Source organism: Tursiops truncatus, chromosome 20 (genome assembly GCF_011762595.2).
Source record: "Tursiops truncatus isolate mTurTru1 chromosome 20, mTurTru1.mat.Y, whole genome shotgun sequence".
In the NCBI taxonomy this organism is placed as follows: Eukaryota; Metazoa; Chordata; class Mammalia; order Artiodactyla; family Delphinidae; genus Tursiops; species Tursiops truncatus.
The window spans coordinates 10,609,186-10,629,782 of NC_047053.1; the positions used below are offsets into that span (position 1 = coordinate 10,609,186).

General features: G+C 57.6%; 2 protein-coding genes across 4 annotated transcripts in view; one reads left to right on the top strand and one right to left on the bottom strand.

Moving 5' to 3' along the window:
- The first annotated feature begins 1,953 nt into the window (after positions 1–1,953).
- Positions 1,954–6,976, top strand: PIMREG (PICALM interacting mitotic regulator). Of its 3 annotated transcripts, none has more exons than XM_033847165.2 (6): positions 1,954–2,078; positions 2,603–2,931; positions 4,350–4,645; positions 5,162–5,257; positions 5,876–5,925; positions 6,314–6,976. In XM_033847165.2, exons 1-5 carry the CDS (start codon positions 2,027–2,029, stop codon positions 5,907–5,909), a joined length of 807 nt encoding a protein of 268 aa, XP_033703056.1. In that variant the 5' UTR covers positions 1,954–2,026; the 3' UTR covers positions 5,910–5,925; positions 6,314–6,976. The 3 variants fall into 3 exon arrangements, with proteins under 3 accessions (XP_033703056.1, XP_033703057.1, XP_033703058.1); XM_033847167.2 differs by lacking the exon at positions 1,954–2,078 and adding an exon at positions 2,130–2,523; XM_033847166.2 differs by lacking the exon at positions 6,314–6,976 and having other exon boundaries at positions 5,788–5,897.
- A 170-nt stretch (positions 6,977–7,146) lies between these two features.
- PITPNM3 (PITPNM family member 3) overlaps positions 7,147–20,597 on the bottom strand; it is a 90,020-nt gene continuing 76,569 nt past the window's right edge. The window contains exons 15-20 of the mRNA XM_033847164.2: positions 19,127–19,243; positions 18,674–18,822; positions 18,243–18,392; positions 14,830–15,013; positions 12,801–12,929; positions 7,147–11,297 (exon numbers count right to left, since the gene is read on the bottom strand). Of these exons, the coding sequence (XP_033703055.1) occupies positions 10,995–11,297; positions 12,801–12,929; positions 14,830–15,013; positions 18,243–18,392; positions 18,674–18,822; positions 19,127–19,243 (1,032 nt within the window). The 3' untranslated portion in view covers positions 7,147–10,994. The remainder of the gene's footprint in view (positions 11,298–12,800; positions 12,930–14,829; positions 15,014–18,242; positions 18,393–18,673; positions 18,823–19,126; positions 19,244–20,597) is intronic.

Sequence of the window (20,597 nt, forward strand, 5' to 3'; positions counted from 1 at the left end):
CAGGCAGACAGGCACGGATGGACAATGGCAGCGCGACGACCGATTTGGGAGGATTTGTTTCTACATGTGTCATCTTCCCTGAGTCTTTCCCACATGTTCAACTTAGTTTCCAGAAAAATGATAACTCCTGCTCCCCCCCCCCCATATTTCATTGGTAGAGGACACGAAGTAAATTCCCTAATTACAATAATAAATCCAACAAGCATAGAAGAAGTGTGGGAACGCACACTTCCGACGCTTGGGAAACAACTCGGCTAGGGGAAGAAGTCGAGCAGGCAACACCGAGCAGCGTTTTTCAAACCGCAGCTCACAACGCTTAGAGAGCCATTGTAACATAAACTTAGCGAGCTGTCACCGCGACTTTTTTTTTTTAAGGAAATAGAAAATATGTCAAAGCACCTCACACATAGTCAAGTATTGTTTCAGGAAACTTTTGTTTTAGTTACACATATGTGTGTGTGCTGGGGGTCTCACCTGGGTCCTGGGCCCCCAAACATGATGTTCCTTGTGCAAGAAGAACACCTCCTCCCCTGCCTCCCGCTTCCCCCCATACACACTCAAACACACACATTCTTTGCTTGGTGAACTCATTTTCTAGGTCTCAGCTTTAAGTGACATCATTTTGGTGTCATAATTTTCTTTGACGAATCGATTACTGGTTATTTAATTTATTCATGTCCGTTTCTCCCCACACACTAGATCTGAGCTCCTGGAGGTAAGGAATGCATCCGTTTTGTTGACCTTTGTGGACCATTGTTAGCACAGTGCTGAATCTATCAAGACACAAGTAGGTATTTGGAAAGACACATGAGGGGACATGGGGAAGGAGGAGAAGGGGGGCTGGGAGAGACCAGGGTTGGATACACCTGCCAGGGAGAGGTGCAGGCTGAGGAGATGCAGTGTGGGGCGCTAGTGAGGCTCATGGACCCTGGTCCCAGACTAAGTTTGAATCCTTGCTGCATACTAACCGGGGGAAATTGGGGCCCCACCTGACCTCCCTACACCTCCGTTTCTTCATCTAGTCCTCGGCTGCAATGAGGGGCTCATGAGTTCCTCCTGTAAAGTGCTTGCAACACCAGTACCTGGTGTATAGTAAGTACCTCGTATTAATCGTTCTCCTCCCATGGGGAGGGTCCCTTCGCAAGGGTGTGGGTGAGATCACCCAGAGGTGAAGAATGGGGTTAAGGACTGAGCTTCAAGGTGCCCATCAGTCGAAACTCGGGGTGGGGGGGTGGAGGGTTTTAGGTGAGGACGGCAGCAAGGAAACGGAAGGGGGAACATGGCCAGTGCTGCCTTGAGGTGGAGGGGGGACGGGGCTTTCTAAATGGTGGATTTTTTAGTTTGGATGCTAAAGGGAGGGAGGGAGGGAGGCACTCAGCTGGATAGAGGGGACGGGGCGGGGGGGGGGCGGGGAGCGTACTTGGAGGAGGAGGGGAGGTGCACCCAATCTGTCCCCTCTTCCAGGATGGACTTTCCTGGGGGTCAACGCGGGTGGCAAGTTTGGGGGACAGAGGGTCAATCTCAGGAAGGCACAGGGTCACGAGGGAAGTTTGAAACAAAACTTCCACAGGAACCCAAGGCTCCGAGCTCCCCCAGCCCAGGCTCTTTCTGACAAAACCACTGAGACCTCCAAGCAGGATGGGAGGGGCCCCTAGGAGCTCGGGATCCCGACTCCGCCCCGCCCAGTCAGACCAGCCAGAACACTTTGTACTTAAGGAGGGAGCCCAGCGACCGGGGGGCCGAGCTTCAGGAGGTGGCGCCGGGGCTGAGCCGGCGCGGGGGAAGGATTCCGCAGGCTGAGCGGGCGGGACCCGAGAATACAAAGAGGCCTCAACGCGCAGCTCCCGGCCCGCCAGACACACAGAGGAATGAATGGGGACGGCAGGGCCAATCCGAGAGCAAGATTCACAGCCGCGGGCGCAGGGGCCAATCGGATCCCCGACGAGGCAGCGAGGCAGGGACGGAGCCAATCAGCTGTGAGGACAGGGCCAGGGGGCGGATCCGCGCGGTGTTTCAAATCCTCTGGATGGGTGAGGAGCAGCTGTGCTCGGCGTCTGGTGAGCGTTGGGCGCTGTTGGGTGAGTGCGGGCCGGGGCGTGGTAGGGCCTCTGTTAAGAAGGGACGGGAGGGGGGACCTCCCGTTAGGACGGACACATGTGGGGCTTCTGGGTATAGCCGGATGGACATTGGGGTGTCTGGTCAGCCCGCCAGAGCGCGTTGGGTCAGGGCGAACCCGTGAAAGAGCCGCTGGTCCTGCCCTGGACCAAGTGCTGAGGCTCGGTGACGGCCGGCCAGTCCTGACTGCCTCCCTCTCCGCCTGAGGCAGATAACGGAAAAGAGGCTGGGATGAAAAGACAGCTTGTTTCAGACACTTGCAGCACGGGACACATTGCTGACCGGCCTTGTTCAGCCGCTATCCTCTTCTGGTCCTCGCTGACCCCTCTTCCAGGAAGCATCCTCCTTCCTGCACCGACAGTTTCCAAGTGCCCCACCCCACGGGCCCCCATCGCATCTCTTCCCCCGGTACTCAGGGTGTCTCTGAAGCCTGGGAATGGGACAGTGGGGGGATGCCTTGCTGACCTCCCTTTTATCTCCTCTCCAGGGTCTGCTGGGCAGAACAGACTCTCGGCAGGGCAGATGGCTTCTCGGTGGCCGGCCGTGGGGGCCTCCATGCGTCGGAGGTCCCTACAGAACCAGGGGCAGCTGGAGGAGAGCGAGGCCCTACAGCCTGCAGTTGGCCACCCAGACACCTCCAGCGGGGCCCTGGATTCCCTGTGCAGACAGTTCCAAAGGAGGCTGCCCCTGAGAGCAGTCAGCCTCAACCTCAGGGCGGGCCCCTCCTGGAAGCCCCTGGAAACCCCACAGCCAGGACAGCAGGGCCTCCAGGCTGCAGCTCGCTCAGCTAAGAACGCCTTGGGTGCCGTGTCCCAGGTAATATCGAACATGTCCAGGTGTGGAGGGCCTTCTTGATGCTGGATAATAGCTGCCCCTGAGGAGCCCCCAAGAATATAGACTCTGTGAAGACAGGGCCTTTGATTTGTTCATTGCTGTGTCCCCAGCACTCCGAATAATTGCTGGCACGTAGCAGGTGCTCAACAGATAGCTGAATGAGTGAATGAAAGCAGTGTTGTGAGGAAACAGAGCCTCATAAGACAAGATGATAGAGCTGTATTGTGATAGGAAATTGCATTCAAGGGGCTAATGGTGGGGGAACACCAAAAAGAAGCTTAGTCAGTGAAGGCTTCCCGGAGGAGGTGATTCCGTGGAATTCGCCCAGGAAAAGGGGGAAGTATGAGGAGTGTACAAGGCAGGTGAAATAGTCCAGACCCAGGGCTGAGGGAGGGCAAGATGCTGAAGAGAACTGGCAGGAACTTAGTCTATGTATGGCCGGAGGACAGAGCGCAGCGTGGGACGTGAGAGGGGCTCGGTGCGCCAAACATGTTTAGATGCTCCCAAGGGCGACTGGGAGCACTGGGAACCAGTGGGAAGAATTTGCAACATGGTGGGAATTGGGTCCGATTAGCATTAGAACTTGTTCTTTTAGCTACTTGATGAAAAGGGGGTTAGAAGAAGATTCGCCTCTGAGGGGGTCTGGGGGTCTGGCCTTGCAGAGGAGTGAGCAACTTCAAGAACTGCTCAGAAGATAGCTTTGAGAGGATTTGGTATCAGATGAGAGGTGTGGGCAGGAAGAGGCCACGTGTGCTGGGACTGACGGGTCCGTGGGCCTCCCAAGTGGCTGTGTCTCCAAACCTAGAGCTGGAGGTGTGGGGAGGTGTCACCTAGGAAAGACAGGAGCTGTGAGAGTGGACAGGCCTCCAAGGAGAGACCTGGGGGTGGGCAGGGCATCTCCTTGCTGAGTGGGAATCTGAAGGTTTGGGAGAGGGAAGCATTTCTGGACCCTCTGAGGAGAAGTCTCTGAGCCAAATGTCAGTCCCTGAGAAGGATCTCTGTGCAGCAATGTGGACGGTAGATTAGAGTGAGGGAGACCAGAAGCCGGCAGAGAAATTATTTCACAGTATCCTGTGGGTAGGCCTGCTCTCCTCTGGGTCTCCCCTTTGAGTCTGGGTCAGTCTGTCCCGAAAGAGGGTTTGGACTTAGACCAAATGCAGACTCCATGAGCCAGCGTGGTTCTGCTACTGGCCACGCGCTCATCCCCGGGGGCCCTGAGCTGGGTCCTTGCCGTGGACCCATTCCACACGGACTCATCTGCAACCCTCACCTTGAGAGTAAAAGCTGCCTGGATTTGTAGGACCGGCTGGTGGGCCGAAGTGTTGGGGGTACGGCCTGGGGACGCTGGGGTAGCTCACTCTTGGCTTGTCCGTGCTGACCTTTCCGTGTGCCTGTCACAGAGAATCCAGGAGTCCTGCCAGAGTGGCACCAAGTGGCTGGTGGAAACCCAGGTGAAAGCCAGGAGGAGGAAGAGGGGGGCACAGAAGGGCAGTGGCCCCCCAGCTCGCAGCCCGAGCCACAGGAGCACCCGGCTATCAGTGGCCGCCCCTGCCCGCTCAACCCTGGACCCCCGGGAGAGGGCGAATCGCCGCCTCTCCACCCAGATGGGCCCGCATGCCCACCCTCGGCGGCGGTCCAGGAGGGAGGCTGCCTTCCGGAGCCCCTACTCCTCAGCAGAGCCCCTCTGCTCCCCCAGGTACGTGCAGTAGTGCCTGCCCCGCAAACACTAACTGGGCCCTGGGGGCTGCTGAGCCCCTCCCAGGGCTACCTGGAGCCAGGGACACCCTGAGCGGAGCCACATCCGTGATCTGGCCCAGCTCTGCGCCCTGCTGGTGGGGGATCTGGGGAGGTCCTTCAGGGTCTTAGTTTCCCCATCTGCCAAAGGAAGAGGCGAGCTTAACTCTGGGAGTATCACAGTCACCCAAGCCTCCTGGGGAGCCCAAAAGCAAGTTCTGAAGCCATCTGGAGGGCTGAGGCTCACCTGTCTACAAGATCACCTGCCCTTGACCTTGTGGGCCTTGATCCAGCTTCTCTGTGCCATCTGCTCCAAGCTGCTCTGATGTCACTTCCTGGAATGGGAGTCTACGGTGACACGTTACCAGGCCGTGTGGGTCATCTGGGCCCATACACCAGGCCCGGTGCTGGATGGGAAGGGCTCCTGTCACAGGTTTCCAACTAATGACTGATATGTGTGGCTCTTCCTTCCGTTCAGCGAGTCTGACAGTGACCTAGAGCCCGTGGGGGCAGGCATCCAGCATCTCCAGAAGCTGTCCCAAGAGCTGGATGAGGCCATCATAGCCGAGGAGAGGTAAGCTGGCATACCGTGCTTCAGAGGGCCGTGGCCGGGAGGGTCCGCCTTGAGCAGCCACTTTTTTTTAGGCGGGCTCTGGCTCTGCCCTGCTGTGTGACCCTGGTCGTCCCTCTCCCTATCTGAGCCTCTGTCTCCTCTGCAACATGCCTCGGTCTCCTCCTTGATGAAAGACCTAGATTGGGGTGGTGGTTAAGGACATACCCTGCATGTATGTGGCCCCCTGGGCCTTGGTTCCCCACATTTGTCCATCACATGTGGCCGGGTCCCTGGTTCCTGAAAAACCCGCCCTTCCTCTGCCACTCCCCATGGCTCCTCTGGGCCCTGCCCGCCCACAGAACTGGGAAAAGCATCCTGGCTGCTGTGAAATGCCTGGTCTGTCTGCTTAGGACAGCGTCCTGGGGGCAGGGCCTGGGCCTGGAGCTGCCCTAACTGGGGGCCGTTTGTACGTGGCTGTGACGGCCTCTGAGGCGGGGCCCTGCCGGCTCTGACTACATGCTGAGTGGGCCATGTCCCCGCCACGTTGCCAGGTCTGCTCTTGTCTAGCTCAGGCGGGGAGGGTCCCTCAAAGCCTGCGGCACCCAGCGGCATCTGTCCCTCCTGCTTTCCCACCTCTAGTGGCGACATGACTGTTTCTCTCATTCATGACTGAGGACAGCATCCTTCAGGTAATGCCCTCCTCCTAAACATCTTTCCCTGTGTCTTCCCCCTCCCCCACCTCCTCCTCTTGCACGAGCCCGCAGACATACTTGGAGGTATGTTAAAGAACTGAGTCTTTTCTGGAAAAAGCCACAGAGCCGATGGGCCCCACAGAGCAGGAAGGTGCGAGTCTTCTGAGCTGCTCGGAGCCGGAGCTCCTGACCTCACTGGGCCCATCACTGATGGAGCAGAGCATACCGGGGCCCCAGGCAGCCGCAGCCACCTTCTAGCACCTCATTTCGGGGGGGCAGTCTATGGTGTCCCCGCCTCCCCTGGCTTCAGCACTGTGAGGGGCATGAAGGGAGCTCTGTCTTGCAGGAAGCAAGCCATAGCTGACCACCATGCCCTCACACCCAGGGTCCGCGCCTCCCAGGAGTTCCTGGAGGACCCAGGAGCTGGCAGTGCCCCTGGGCCGTGGCAAACAGGGACCGGACTAACAAGGGCCCAGGTGGAGGCTGCTCGGGGGTCTCTGCCCTTCTGCTCCAGCCACTTCCCCGCCCGCCAGTGACCACTTGCCGCAGTCTGCGAGTGACTCGGGGAGCCCTCGGAGAGGCGGGGGGACTGCTCATTCTACTCCCCTTTGGGGCTTAGAAACTCATCCCACACGTGAGCTTTACAGTTGCTTCACTTGTAAAGTGCAGGGCAAGCACAAGGTAATATCTGAGAGCTCTGAGCTGCGTACCCAGGAGTAGGGTCTGCAAAGAGTCATCTCCTGTGTCACCAGCGCAGGGGCTCTTGGGAACCCAGATTCTAGCCCTGTTGCCCACAGCAGAGCCCCGGAAGAAGGGATGGGAGAGAGTTCCAGGCCCCAAGACCCTGAGTCCACAGACACCTACTTACATTCTCAGCACAGGGCACCCACCGTGGGAGTACAGGGAGAGGTAGCCCTGTTCAATAGCAATCTCTGCCCTTTGTAAATTATTTAAGAAATCTGCTTTGTCATTTTATTCGAAAGAAACCAGTGTAGGAGTTTCCTAGACAACACTGCTTTTTCATAATAAAGACTCTCTGTATCTGAAATCTCTTCGTTGTCACCCTACCCCCTGCGCCGCTCCGAGCAACAGGTCTGTGGTCTAGGGCCCGGCTTTGTCGCCCTCCTCCACCCCGACTCCAAGCCAGCCTGCCCCCAGCTCAGGCGGAACGTGAGCAACGGGAAGGGTCTCTCAGCTTAGTTCAGAGCAAAGCACGTTTTAAAGGCAAATAAGGTTTTTATTTAAGTGACAACATTTGAGAGTTAAAAACCAGCTCACATCAAAATCAAGACCAGTTGTAAAAATCTTTTAACTCTGTAATGCTGTTTTTGTCTTGTTAGAAATCTGGTATTTTACATTTTCTTTTCTAACGGATTTTGTACAAGGCAGCCATGAGAAATAGATTATACCTTTTTCACCACAGAACCGTCCACCACAAATAATACTGAGAGTTACATACTTAGGAACAGTCAGACGGACAAGGTCAGACCGGCTGCCACCGCCGAGGAGACAAATAGAAAAGGACAGCGGGGTCTGGGGGTGGGAGTCCCGACGAGCAAGCCACCCTACCGTCCCACCCCTCCTGGTGTCACCTGCCTCTCCTTGTGCCCGTGAGGGTGGCGGTCAAATTCCTGATTCTTTTTTTCCCATCCACCCTGTTGATTTCTCAGCAAGGAGACAAGGACCCAGGCCAGGCCTCGCTGCTTGGACTTAAACCCTACTTGGGGGGGGGGGCGGCGGGGGAGGGGAGGTTTCTTCTGGCTGAGCCAAAGAGAATAGGTTTCCAGAGCACTGGGCACCCAAACCCCCGGGGATTCGGCAGGAACGTTGGTTATTTAAGGCGGGGTCAAGCTGAGGCTCCGCAGGCAGGGCGCCCCTCCCGGGCAGGGCTGCACCTGGGCTGGGTGGGCGAGTGTCCCCCACAAATCCGGCGCCACCTCGGGACCCATTCCCACCTGCCTCGGGGTCCGCCTTTCATTTAACAATCGGCGCCCCGTTTTGTCGGCAGGGCACTTCCAGGGCGCGGGTCTGAGCTCCAAAGCCGTCAAAGTACGGTTTAAAACCCATGAGTTCCAGCTTCCCCTCTTTCAGGGAGCCCACCCCACCCCACCCCAGTAATGTCTGGAATCCTGGGGTCCAAATACGTTGGTTTTCTGTGGCCCAGCACCCAGACTGGAGGGCCCTTTATCCAAATGCATGAAAGAGTCTTACTTTTTTTTTTTTTAATGTATCTGTTGCGGAGCCTAAGAGAGGAGTTGCCGAGGCCGGAAGAGCAGGCCCTGGCTACAGATGCACCCTGAACCCCCAACAGGGCGAAGGCAGGGGAGGCTGCAGGCAGGCCCTCTGTCGGGACAGCCGCCCCCCCCACCCCAAACTAGGAAGAACAAACATGCCACGCAAGGAACAAGGAGCTTTGGTCAGGCGGGAAGATGTTTTCCAGCTCCTGGGGAGCAGGCACACGGAGCTGGAAGGATTCTCTAGAAAACAGCCAGACTGGGGGTCACACAAGTACTCCAGGAGAGGCAGTGGCACCCCCTCCGGAGAACGACACAAGTTGCTTCTTTGTTTTTCTCCAACTTAACTGGAAGGACAAGATCAAACAAACCACTAGCAGAGAAAGTGCACGTTGGTTACAGAGTTGCTGTGAAAGCAGTACTGAAACAAGTCGAATCTGATCACTATACAGGGCTCCAAGTACACACATTCACACACACCCACCGAAGCTCCCAGAACGCTGTGTTCACCACATCTCACTGTACACCTTCAGCATCTGAGGTGCACTTTGTCAGAGCCCCAAACCGGAGCTCCAGAAGGGAAGGGGTGCGGGCCCTACTGCTGGGGCCCACGTCCCGGCTCCGATCTCCACAAGCACAGAACCCTGCTCCCGCGGACTCCAAACTCCTCAGGGTCCCTGCTCTCTCTTGCTCCCAGCCTGGGGTTCTCAGAAAAAAGGGCAGAGGGACTCTAACTGGGGGAGAAGTATCTCACGCTAATTATTTCATCACTTGAGAGCCACACATCAGTGGCTTCTGCAAAAAGGAGATGGAATTTCAGAGAAGCAGACCAACTCCGCCCGAGTGTAACGCAGCGTCTGCTTTGGAAAGGAGGGGAAGGACTGGAGTTGACGAGCTGCTGCTCGATGGACAGCCAAGAAGGATGAAATGTTAAAGGCGGGATGGGCCCGCTGCGAACCGCCAGGAGGCAGGACCAGAGAGGAAGCTGGGAGTGATCACCCCTCCCCAGCAGACTTGCCAGCAGCTCTGGGCCTGGGCGCAGAGGCGGCGCTGGAAGTGGAACGGGAGCTGGCAGGCTGGAGAAGACAGAGTTCCAGTGGAGAGCAGGGGTGGGGGCTGGGAGCCCGGAGCCGTCTAGCCCCAGCGGCGCGTCCAGTTTACCGGGTGATTCACAACAGCAGTGCCAGCAGCCCCCACCAGCAGCCGCCACTGGGGAGGACACTGGCCACATGGGACCTGCAAGAGGTAGACAGCAGAAGCGACACTGAGCTGACACAGGTGCCTGCTGGGTATACAGACATCTGGGCCTGGGCAGCCTGGCCCGTGACCCAGAGCCTCGGCTGCAAGAGCTGGATCAGCCTCAGTGACGGCCCGAAGGGCTCAGAGGCAGCCCGGGTAGCCCAACACAGCAGGTGTGGGTCTGGGCCAGGGAGCAGGGGAAGTGCAGGAGACCAACGCCTGGGCCAGGGGCTCAGCAGGAGGAAGGCCTGGGCAGAATCTGAGGGGCCCCAGGAGAGCCAAGCCCTGCCAACCTCAGGGGATGACTCAAGAGGAGGTTACGGGCACCAAACCAAGCTGAGTGGCAGGGGGAAGGGAAGAGAACACAACAGTTTGAGCCAAAATTACATGAACCCCCGCAGCTCTGGGACCTCAGCTGTTACGCCTTTCAGGAGCCAAAGGGAGAAATCACTCTGAGCAGAGCTGGGGAGGGGGAGCCCGACCAGTGCCCTTTGGGGAATGTCTCTGTCCCTGGGACACCAGGTTTGGACCTCAGTGCAAAGCAAACCTCTCTATGGAGCAGGGACCCCTTCCCAGCGACCCCCCAGAGGGGCTTCCTTTGAAGTGGTGGGGCAACGGTGGCTCCCTCCTGCCCACCCCCTGCCCCAGCCCCTCTCTTAGTCTGCAAGGAAGGTATAGATCACTGGGCACTCTGAGGGGCTCTGAGGGGCTCTTAGGCCTGAAAAGCCTCAGAAGGCAGAAGTGCAGGACAACCTAGGAGTCAAAAACTCCCACCAATCTCAGCTCGGGAGACCCCTCCAGTTACAGAAGGAAGGCAGGGCCCAGAGAGGGCAAGCAACAGGCTCAAGGCTCACAGCCAGCCCGGCTAGGCCAGAACCGGGGCCACAGCCTCACAGGGGAGGGCACCAGGCAGGACTCCGGGAAGAGGCATAACTGTCCTCAAGGGCCACGGGAGAAAGGTGAGGAGACAAGAAAGGGGACAATGGACAGCTGCAGGAGGACAGACCGTCAGCACCAGACCCCGCCCCCCAAGGGCCGTGGGCAAACGACTCAAACAGAGGATGAGCCCAGGGGACATCCTCTCGCTCCCAGAACGTGGCCACTTTGCCACAGGAGAGCCAGGCCCAAGATGGTGACCCGGGACGCCACACGGAGGGCAGGCACAAATGCCACTCGACCCTCCAGCAGGCGGCCAGGAAGCTGTACCTGCCAGCGGCATTTGGTCCCTGGTCTGGGGGCTGCTCCCGTTAGGGCCTGCTTAGCATCACTGTGGAAGCCTCAGGAACTCAGGAAGATGGTCGACTTTGTCAAACCCTCCGGCTCCAGGCAGGCCTGCCCCCGGGATTACACAAACATCCACCCTAGCTGGGGCTTGCGCTACAGGCATGATGGGGCAGCAGCGACCGCACTGAGACCCCTGGATCTCACCCCTTCGCAGCCCAGGGAGCCCCCCGAGGCCAGGCAGGGTCCTGCCCCCCTCGCTGGTCGGACACTGCTGGACAGACACGGGAGGGAAAAAGCAGGAAAAGGCCTGTGTCTGCCGGGGAGAAGGCAGCCCGCTGGGGCCCCCCTGCTCTGCGCGCAGCCTGGCCCTCAGGGCACCGACTCGAACTTGGGGGGCCCGCGCGCCCAGCTGAGCGCGGGCAGGGGCCGCTCGTGGTCCTTGTCGGACTCGGGCTGGCTCTGGGCCCGCTCGGGCTTGGGGTTGGCGGGCGGGTCGGGCTGCTGCACCGACATGGTCCGGCGCAGGTGGTTGCGCTTCCGCAGGAACTCGGGCTGCGCGTGGAGGCCGAAGCTGCCCTTGCGCAGGATCATACGCGAGCTGTTCTTCTTGGGGCGCGAGCGGTGGCCGGCCTCCAGCGCGGCCAAGTGCGCGGCGTAGCCCTCGCTCAGGAACTGCGGAGGGGACAGGCGTCAGGCCAGAGGGGCAGGCGGGCCGTGGTCCTGCCCTTCCCCACACCCCAACATCGCCCTCTCCCCGGAACACCCAGCTGCTCCAGGACCTGGGGAGCTCATGACCGGTTAATGCTCCCTGCCCGGCTTTGGGCAACTGAGTGCTTCTGTCTGTACCCCCGGGTCACGCCAGAGTTCCCTGGATTCCTGATGGGGTGAAGCTCCCATCCTTGTCACTTTCACTAAAATCCCCCAAAGGTAAGTCTCTCTCTCCCCTCCTCCAGCTTCTGCTGCATGGAACCTCGTTATTTTCTGGCCCCCGCAGCTGCCCTTCCTGCCCATCTCTCTCCCTAGGTCCTCAGAGCCTTTGCTACTCAAAGTGTGGGCCGTGGATCACAGCCGCAGCAGCACGACCTGGACCCTTGACGGGCAGGATGTCAGGCCCCAGCCCAGGCCTAGGAATCTGCATTTAAACGAGGTCTCCAGGTGACCTGTGCGCACCTTAGAGTTGAGAAGCCCTGCTCTAACGGTCCCCACTCTGAGGTCCCACCATCTCTGCCCCTCCACCTGCCGGTCACTTTCAGGCACCTCCCACTCAACGTGGCCCAAAGAGATCATCGCCTTCCATTCAGTCGCCTGCTTTTCAACCCCAGTAATGGGACCACCTACCTGGTCACCCAGGTCAGAAACCGGGCGTCATCTTTGACTTTCCCTTTCTCTCGACTCATGCATCCGATCCCTTCGTTACCAAATCCAATCCATCCTGCCTCAGAAGCGCCTCTCAGGCCCTTGGCCTTCTCTGCCCTGCCACTGCTTCCCTCCCCTCTCCCCTTCCTCTGATCCGCCTTCCACCTGCAGCCTGACGGACCTCTCTGAATCACAAACTCATCACAAACTCACTCCAGAGCCGTAGAGTCCCAGCTTGGCGAGACACACAGGCCGTCCAGGACCCGCTGCTCCAGCCCCCTCTCCCCTTCCCTCCCACATCACACTCAGACAAGCTGAGTCACTTGCAGTTCCCATAATACACATGTGCTCTGCCGTCTCCTGACCGTGGCTTTTGCTGCTGCCTCTGTCACAAAGGCTCCTCCAACCTCAGGCCCTTCCTGGATAATTCCTTCAAACTCCCAGAAAACAACCTTGTCCCTGAGTCCGGCTTAGCTGCTCCTCTCTGGGACCCCACAGTTCTCTGTGCTCCCTGTCATTCATTATGGCTCCTGCCACACTGCACTGTCATTGTCTGCTAATTTTTCCATCTCCCCCACTAGACTGGATGACATGACATCCGATTCCACCGTGGATCTCCCCTGTACCCAGCGCAGGGCCTGGCCCAAAGCAGGCACCCAGTCGTGTTTGTGGAAGGAAGGAAGGAAAGAAGGAAGGAAGGAAGGAAGGAAAGAACAAATGACTGAGGAGCAAACAATGGAATAAACCTCCTCCTCCCCTCTCCCCTTTTGTTGGTTCCACCCCCCTCACCCCCCAACCCCCAGCCCCACCTCTACCCACCTGGCACTGAGTTTGGTACTTCTTGGTGGGCCGGCCCACGATGAAGATCTGGGAGGGCGGCAGGCCTAGTGCACTGTAGACGGAGATGTCCTTCGTGGAGCCGTAGGCCGCACTGATTTTGATGAAGCACTGAAACACAGGGCAGCTGATGGAGGGAGAGGGGGCCCAGCGCATCCCCACAGAGGACTCCTAGATGTCCCCCCAGGGAGCACTGCTGGGGGACCCTTTATCTGCACACTGATAGACTCCAAGTCATGGGACCACCCTGCATCAGGAACCACCCCCTGCAGTGGCCTCCCCTCCCGCCCCACCCTCTGCACCGAAAGCCTGATATGGGCTCCACCTGTGAATCACAGCCCCACCATTTGCTGACCCCACGTGAGGAACATGACCCGTAGGTTACGAACAGTGGGGCAAAGTGCTCCTCTGTGGACAGGAAATTGAGTGCCAGGTTGACACAATCCAGGGCCAGGACTGGAGGCCGGTTCTGTCCTGCCAATTCTGCCCTCTGGTTCTCCTGCCTGTCCGTGCCTTTCTCTCCATTCCACGACTACCACCTGGATTCTGGTCTTCTGTCTCTTACTTGGGCAACAGCCTCCCAACTGGCCTCCCTGCCCCTCGTTTCTCCCGCCAATCTGTTCTCCATACAGCTGCCAAAACGATCTTTCTACCCAAATTAGACACTGCCACTCCCCTGCCTGAAGCTTTTCCATGGCTCACCATTACCCTCAGCAGAGAGTTCACGGTCTTGCCCAGTTTCTAAGGTTTTCACGGCCTGCCCAGCACAGGCCCCTGATCACTTCTGGGACCTCAGCTCCCACTGGACCTGAATCGGATCCAGCACATACCCCCATCCTGAATACCTGCAGCTCTGAGAACATCCCAGGCTCTTTCCTACCTCAGTGCCTTTGCACATGCTGTTTCTCTGGTCACAGGACAAACTCATACTCATGCTTCAAGACTCAGCTCAGAAGTTGCCACCGCCTAGAAGCCTTCCCTGGCCTCTCCAGACAAAGTTAGGTCCTTTCTCCTCTGTTTTCCCAAAGGGTCTTTTCTAGTCACCCACCGGTTAACTGTCAATTTCCATGTTTTTCTTCCTGTAGATCAGGGATTGGCAGACTCTTTTGGTGAAAGACCAGATACTAAATATTTTAGGCTTTGCACTCTGTTGCAACTACTCAACTATTCCATTGTAGCTGAAAAGCAGCCATGAACAGCCCGTAAGCAAATGAGCACGGCTGTGTTCCAGTAATACTTTGTTTATGGACATGGAAATGTGAGTTTCATATAATTTTCACATGTCATGAAACCTTATTCTTCTTTTGATTTTTTTCCCCCAACCATGTAAGAGAATTAAAACCATTCTTAGCTCACAAGTCATATAAAAACCATGGGCCGGATTCAGCCCCTGGGCCATGATTTGTCAACCCCGGCTCTAGATCGGCAGTTCTCAAAATTTTGTAAGCATCAGAATCCCCTGGTGGGCTTGTTAAAATACAGATTGCCGGGCCCCCTTCCCAGAGTTTCAGATTCAGTAGGTCTCCAAGGGGGGCCAGAGACTCTGCATGTCTAATGAGGTCCCGGGGAACCCTGTGCCACGGGGCACGCAGTGAAAATCACAGCTCTAGGACATCCCGAGTTCTGTTTGCCTCTGTGCATCCCCAACGCCCAGGACAGGGGAGGGAACACACTAGGCACTTCAGTGTCTGCTGAAGGTGTAACCAGATGCAGAGACAAGAGTTTAGGCTTTCGGGTCAGAAGATAAAGGATGAAAGGGTGACTCTGAGATCCTGGGCACATCCCTAAGCCTCACCTTTCTCACTTGCCTGTAGGGATAATAAGACACACCTCGCTGGGCAGTAAAAGGACCCATGAGGTGCACGTGAATGTGCTTTGCAAACTGGGCATCCGCTTGGACAATCGGAGGATGTGGGGTAAAGGAGGAGGCCCTCCCACCCCGGGTTGAGGGAGGAGGGGAGGGGTGATGGGGAGGGCGGTGGAGGAAGCCCTGCCCAGCCGGGACACTCACCTCCTGCATGAGGTTGCGCAGGAAGATGGCCTTCTGCCGCAGCGGGTCGTGCACCAGCCCGTCCGAGAAGAAGATCATGCCCTGTGGGAAGTTGTGCTGGGACAGCCACGACACCACCCGCTGCTTCTGCATGTCCGGCCGCCCCGTGATGTAGAGGATCATGTAGCCCAGGTCCTGCCAGTGCCTGGCGAGACGGCATTGCAGGGTCCAGCCCCGCCCTGCGTGGGTCACCCCCTGCCCGGCAGCCCGCCCCACTCCCCACTTCCCCCTGCCCCGAGAAGCCAGAGGGGCTGTTCCCAGGAGCACTAGGGGAAAACAAGGGGGCACCCTGAAGTCCGCACCCCCAGTTGAGCCCCGTGAGTCCTGGCCATCTCCCCTGGATGGCCCACAGGCACCAACCACATGCCCACAGCACAAATGATCCCCCCACTCCCGGCCCCTCTGCTTGGGTCCCCTTCTCTGTGATGCACCACCATCACTCAAGCTTCTGGAGCCAGAGAGAAGCGCCTTTGATCCCTCCCTTTCCTTCGGTCTCCCGTCCTTCCTCCTCCCATCAAGGAGCCTTTGATTCTACCCGGCAGGATCTTCACTCCATCCTCTCAGTTTAACTCCACTTCTTAGCCTTAGCTCAGGACCCATCGCTCTCCTGGGCCACTACAAAACCCTCCTGGGAGGCCCCTTTCCCTCCAGTGCCCCCAATTGCAATCCAACCTGGGCCGTGCAACTTCGAGCAGGTTACTTAACGCCCCCAGGGTTTCAGTTTCCCCTTCTGTAAAATGGGGCTAATAACAACAATTACCACCTAGGGTTTTCTGAAGGATGAAATACATTCATCCCAAACAAGCCTGGCAGTGAGTTTATTGTTATCCTTGGTACTGTTTCCATGGTGATTTCTGTAAATTGCACATCTAACCCCACTACTCCTTTGCCTAAAGCCATTCCTGGCTCCCCGGTGCCCTGAGGTCGCAAGGCCCCCCTGCACTGGTGGTCCCCCACACTCTGCCCTTGAGCATGGCAGCTCCCCAGCCACACGGAGCTGCTTTGCTGCCCCAGACAAGCCCTGTGCTCTTCTGCTGCAGACCCCTGCCCTAGAGAGGCTTTGTGCTCCATCTCCTTATGTTCCCATCCCCCCATCTTTCAAGGCCACCTCCTCCAGGAAGCCTTCCCTGCTTTCCGAGCAGGATCTGCCTCTCTCTTCTCTGTGCTCTCACAGTGGGCAAGTGCTCTCCGCTGACATGGAATCCTGTCTGTAAGATGTCAGATGAGCCCAGGCCTGATTGCAGGCTTTTGTGGCACTAGCCACTGACTGGCCACCATAGATTGGGGATTTCCAAACCTGGAAGATGCTCTGAGAGATTTGGGGAGGTTTTGTAAGAATGCACAGGCTCAGGTGTCACCTCCAGAGTTCTGGTTAATTCTGACGGGGTACCCAGTGATCTGTGATTATAGAAAGCAGCTTCTGATGCTTAGCAAGGTTTGGAGAGCACCGCAGCGGCCCCAGGAGCCCATGTGAAGAGATGAGAGCACCAGATGGACTGCCCCCCAGAGAGGAAGGACCACAGCCTCCCCTTCCCAGGTGTGGGAGGGGGACACTGACTTGGGAGGGGCTTGGAGAAGATATAATGGGAATAAAGGACGCAGGCTTATAAGGAGGAGGTCGACCCCTGAAATGAGCAGGTCCAGGGCCTGTTTCCACAAGGCCAGTGGGCATCTTGAGGTGAGCAGTCTCGTAGGAGTCCTTGAGCCAGACTAGTTTTCTCTCCCCAGAGTAACCACTGCTGCTGGGGTGGTGCAGGGCAGTCCCCTGACCCAGTCCCCAAGAACTCCCAGGACCCGGGATCGGTCCCACTCTTGGTGTTCTGATCCCTTGGAGTCCTGGAGTACAGTTTCTCATGCCCATGACTTGTTTTCTCCACTGGACTGTGAATTTCCTCTAACTAGGATCTCTTTCTGCATCAGTGCCCAGCCTAGAGCCTGGCCCAGAGCCAGCCTCAGAAAAGAGTGGAGGGAGAGAGGGAGAGACTAAAGTGGTACCTCTTTTGCTTTTCTAGTGGAAAATCCGTTTGCACCTCTCTCCGCAGTACAATAGCCCTAGGAAGCTGTGCTTCCTGCCGCACCTCCTGCCCTGTCCCAATCTGGCCCCCAACATCCAATGGCCCTAAACTTGCCCCACCTCTTCCCCACACGTGCTCTGTTCTTCCCTGTCACCTTCTTGGCCTATCAAAACCAGTTTTGTGGGCTTCCCTGCTGGCGCAGTGGTTGAGAGTCCGCCTGCCGATGCAGGGGACACGGGTTCGTGCCCCGGTCTGGGAAGATCCCACATGCCGTGGAGCGGCTGGGCCCGTGAGCCATGGCCGCTGAGCCTGCGCCTCCGGAGCCTGTGCTCCAAGACAGGAGAGGCCACAACAGTGAGAGGCCCGCATACCGCAAAAAAAAAAAAAAAAAGAGTTTTGTATTTTCTTCTTTTTGTCTTTCTGCATGTGCTAATATTTGTACAATGGCATGGACTGCAATATATATATCTATATATCCGTCCTTCAGGAGTTGCCTCAAATGTCACCTGCCCCAGGAAGTCTGCTCTGCTTTCTCCAATCAGCTGTAATAGCTGCAATCTCTCGATTAGCACTGTGTTAGCTAGTCTTGAAAGAGGGCCTCCCAGTGAGCCACGTGTCCCAGTATTCACACCTTTATGTGGTCCCTTCCCCTTGAATCTGGTTCGATCCTGCGCCTCACTTATAACCAATAGAACGTAGTGGAAAGGACACTGAATTCCGAGGCTGGGTCCTAAGAACACTTGTAGCTTCCAGCTGGGTCTCTAGGAACCAGAGGAGGCCGGTCACCATGGTGGAAGTCAGCCACCAGGTACAAAGTCTGGCTGGTCTGAGACCACCTGGCTGGTCACATGGAACAGCCACATGGAGAGAGAGAAAGAGGCGCCCCAGCCGAGGAACAAGACACATGAGCTCATCATCCATCCTGAACATCTTGAACCTCCAGCCCAGTGGAGCCCTCAGATGACCCCCCGCCTGGACCGCCACCTGACTGCCATTGCTGGAGAAACTCCCAGCAGAAGCCAGTCAATGATGTGATAGAATAATAAAGTACGATCTTCAGTTGCTAAGTACGGAGCATTTGCTCCACGGCAACCGGTAATCAGAACACACCAATTTTATCCTGACTGGGATCTGAATGCAAGAGACCAGGCCTGATTCACTGCACAGAATGCTCAGACAGTGTTAGAATAAACAGAGGGAGGAAGATAGGGAGGGAGGGAGGGCATCCGAGATTCTCAAGGGCCTCAGTAAATTACTGCTGGAGGTGAAGCCAGGACTCCCGGCTCCTGGCCCATATCCCCCAGGGCTGCTGGCCCCTGCCCCGGGGGGACACATCCCCTGCAGGGAGGGTGCACTCACCGGACAACGTCCACTGCCCCTGGCCGGACCTTGGGGTCGCTTCCCATGATGGACACGCTGGCCGCGAAGGAGCCGTCGATGCTGAAGACCACGCACTCCATGCCCCGGGGCAGCACTGTGAGGTAGCTCATCGCGCAGGTCTGGTCGCCCCTGAAAGGTATGGCCAGCCGTGCGCTCAAGGTCAGGTGTCAGCCTGAGGCCAAGGTCAGCCCACAGCCGGGGTCAGAGCTCAGTCAGGGCCAGGTTGAGAGAGAACCTGGGCGGCATCTCCTGATGCTACAGCTGCGACCGCATCCCATTTTCCTCTCTCCCTGCAGACAAGGACAGGGTCCCGAAGACAGTACCTCGAGGCCCCCATCTTCTGGACAGGCCTGGCTGGCAGGGCCATGGAACCGGGTGAAAGCACCGTGAGAGTGTCACCTGGGTCTTACCTGACGACCATCTTCACAGGGTAGACGCCGAGCCCCAGGCGCCGGGGCCGCGGCACGCTGTACGTGATCCGGCCGCTGCTGTTCGTGATCTCCGTGTCCAAGTGCACCCAGCGGCCGGAGGAAGGCTCTGCCATCACCAGGATGTCCACCTGCAGGCAGTGAGGGGCCCAGGGGAACCGCTGAAGGCTGGGGCGCTGGGGCTGGGCTTGGGAGCTCTTCTCTGCCAAGACAGCAGGGCTTGGGGTCCCGTCCGACGCTAGCTCCTGGCTCCCACCACCTTTCCTCTTTCTACTGCAGCCACACCAGCTTCTCCGAGGCACCTGGTCCATCCCTCACTCCCGCTCTCCCTCCCTGACCTGCGTGAGCATCTCCCACCTCGTGCAGCCAGGCCTTCCGCAGCCCTCACCGCACGTGCCACGTGGTACCCAGGAGGGGATGGCCCAGCCTCTGTACCTTCTCCCCGGTCAGGGCCACCATGTCGAGGGGCCCGTACATGAACCGCCCCACCAGGACCTGGGGGCCGTCTTCGGCAGCAATCACGTCGTTGGCCCGGTGGTTGGCGGTGACATTCTGGAAGGACAGAAACCAGCTCAGCTTCTGCAAGGGGACTTGACCTGGCTTTTTCCTTACGTCAGCCACTGGATCAGCTGGAGGGGTGCACACCCGCCGGATATTGCCTTCCTTCCTATTAACCTCGTTAGAGCTTCCGAGATGTGTCCCCATGGAGTCCACGAGGGAAACAGACCCTTAGACCCTCACGTGGTCTCCAAGGAGCCCCGGGCTCTTGCAGACCAGCATCCTCCGCTCTTGATTCTCCGCATGGCCTGGAGGTAACAACCAGTCCTCAGAGCCTGGCATCCTTCTAGATCCCCAGGCTGGAAACTGAGGGTCACCTTCACTTCCTCCTTCCTCATCACGGCTCACATCCAGTAGCCGTTTACCATCCGTCTTTGCTTCGTGGGCGATTTAAATGTCAAGAGTAGAGAAAACAGCGTAGGAAGTCTCGTGTGGCCGGAAACCAGTCGCGGCCGTTCTGGCTCTGCTCTTCCCTGGCTGGATGCCCCCACCCCGCTCCAGATCATTCTGGAGCAATGCTGGACGTCGCGTCACTTGTCTGTAACTATCCCAGCACCCCCATCCTTCTTCACGTCTGGTTTCAATTCATTCCGTAGCCCTACATTGGCCCCAGCTGCCCACCACTCCCAGCCTGGCTTCAAGACCCAAACCACTCCATCTTTACAGAACCACCCACATCTGTGTCTTTTCCCACACCCAGGTACCTCTCCCCTGGGCTCCGCTAGTAGCATCTTAGAGGAGCCCCCTTACTCAAAAACATTCCCCGTGGCAGAGCGACCGTCTTTACAAAGCACAGAGCTTTTAACCCCCCGGGGCCCTCGGGATGAAGTACAAATCCTGAGCCTGGCATCAAAACTTTGCTGGGCAATCTTTTCAGTCCCATCTCCTGCTGCTGCCCTTCGAAGCCCCACTGGTTCTTTCAGGTCAGGCTCTGCAGAGGCCTCTGGGCCTTTGCTCACACTGGTCCCCCCACTTTCTATGGCATCCCTGGTCCCCTGCCTCCTTCTTCCAGCCCATCCACTAAGACCTGACTCAACTTCGCCCTCTCCAAGAAGCACTGGTGGACTCCCCAGAGATGGTCTCTGCCTCCTCTCAATTCCATGGTATTTCAATTCAAATCAACAAACATCTGTAGGCACCTCATCTGCACTGGTCCCAGAGCTGGGCTCTGGGGATGCAGAGAGGAACCAGTCATGGACCCTGACCCGGAAACCCTCAGTCAAGTGGGAGATGCAGGCCTGCTGACAAGAATACCGATAAGGGAAGAGCTCATTCATGGAAATAAACACATGGAAAGATGCCATAAAAAGGAATTAAGTACTGACACAAACCACAATGCGGATGAACC

What these genes read in the sequence shown, in the direction of transcription:
- PIMREG (XM_033847165.2), top strand. Translation starts at nt 2,027, where the DNA reads ATGGGTGAGGAGCAGCTGTGCTCGGCGTCTGGTGAGCGTTGGGCGCTG. An exon ending in GAGCCCCTCTGCTCCCCCAG is followed by an intron (nt 4,646 to 5,161) that starts GTACGTGCAGTA and finishes CCTTCCGTTCAG; the next exon opens with CGAGTCTGACAGTGACCTAG. An exon ending in GCCATCATAGCCGAGGAGAG is followed by an intron (nt 5,258 to 5,875) that starts GTAAGCTGGCAT and finishes TCCCACCTCTAG; the next exon opens with TGGCGACATGACTGTTTCTC.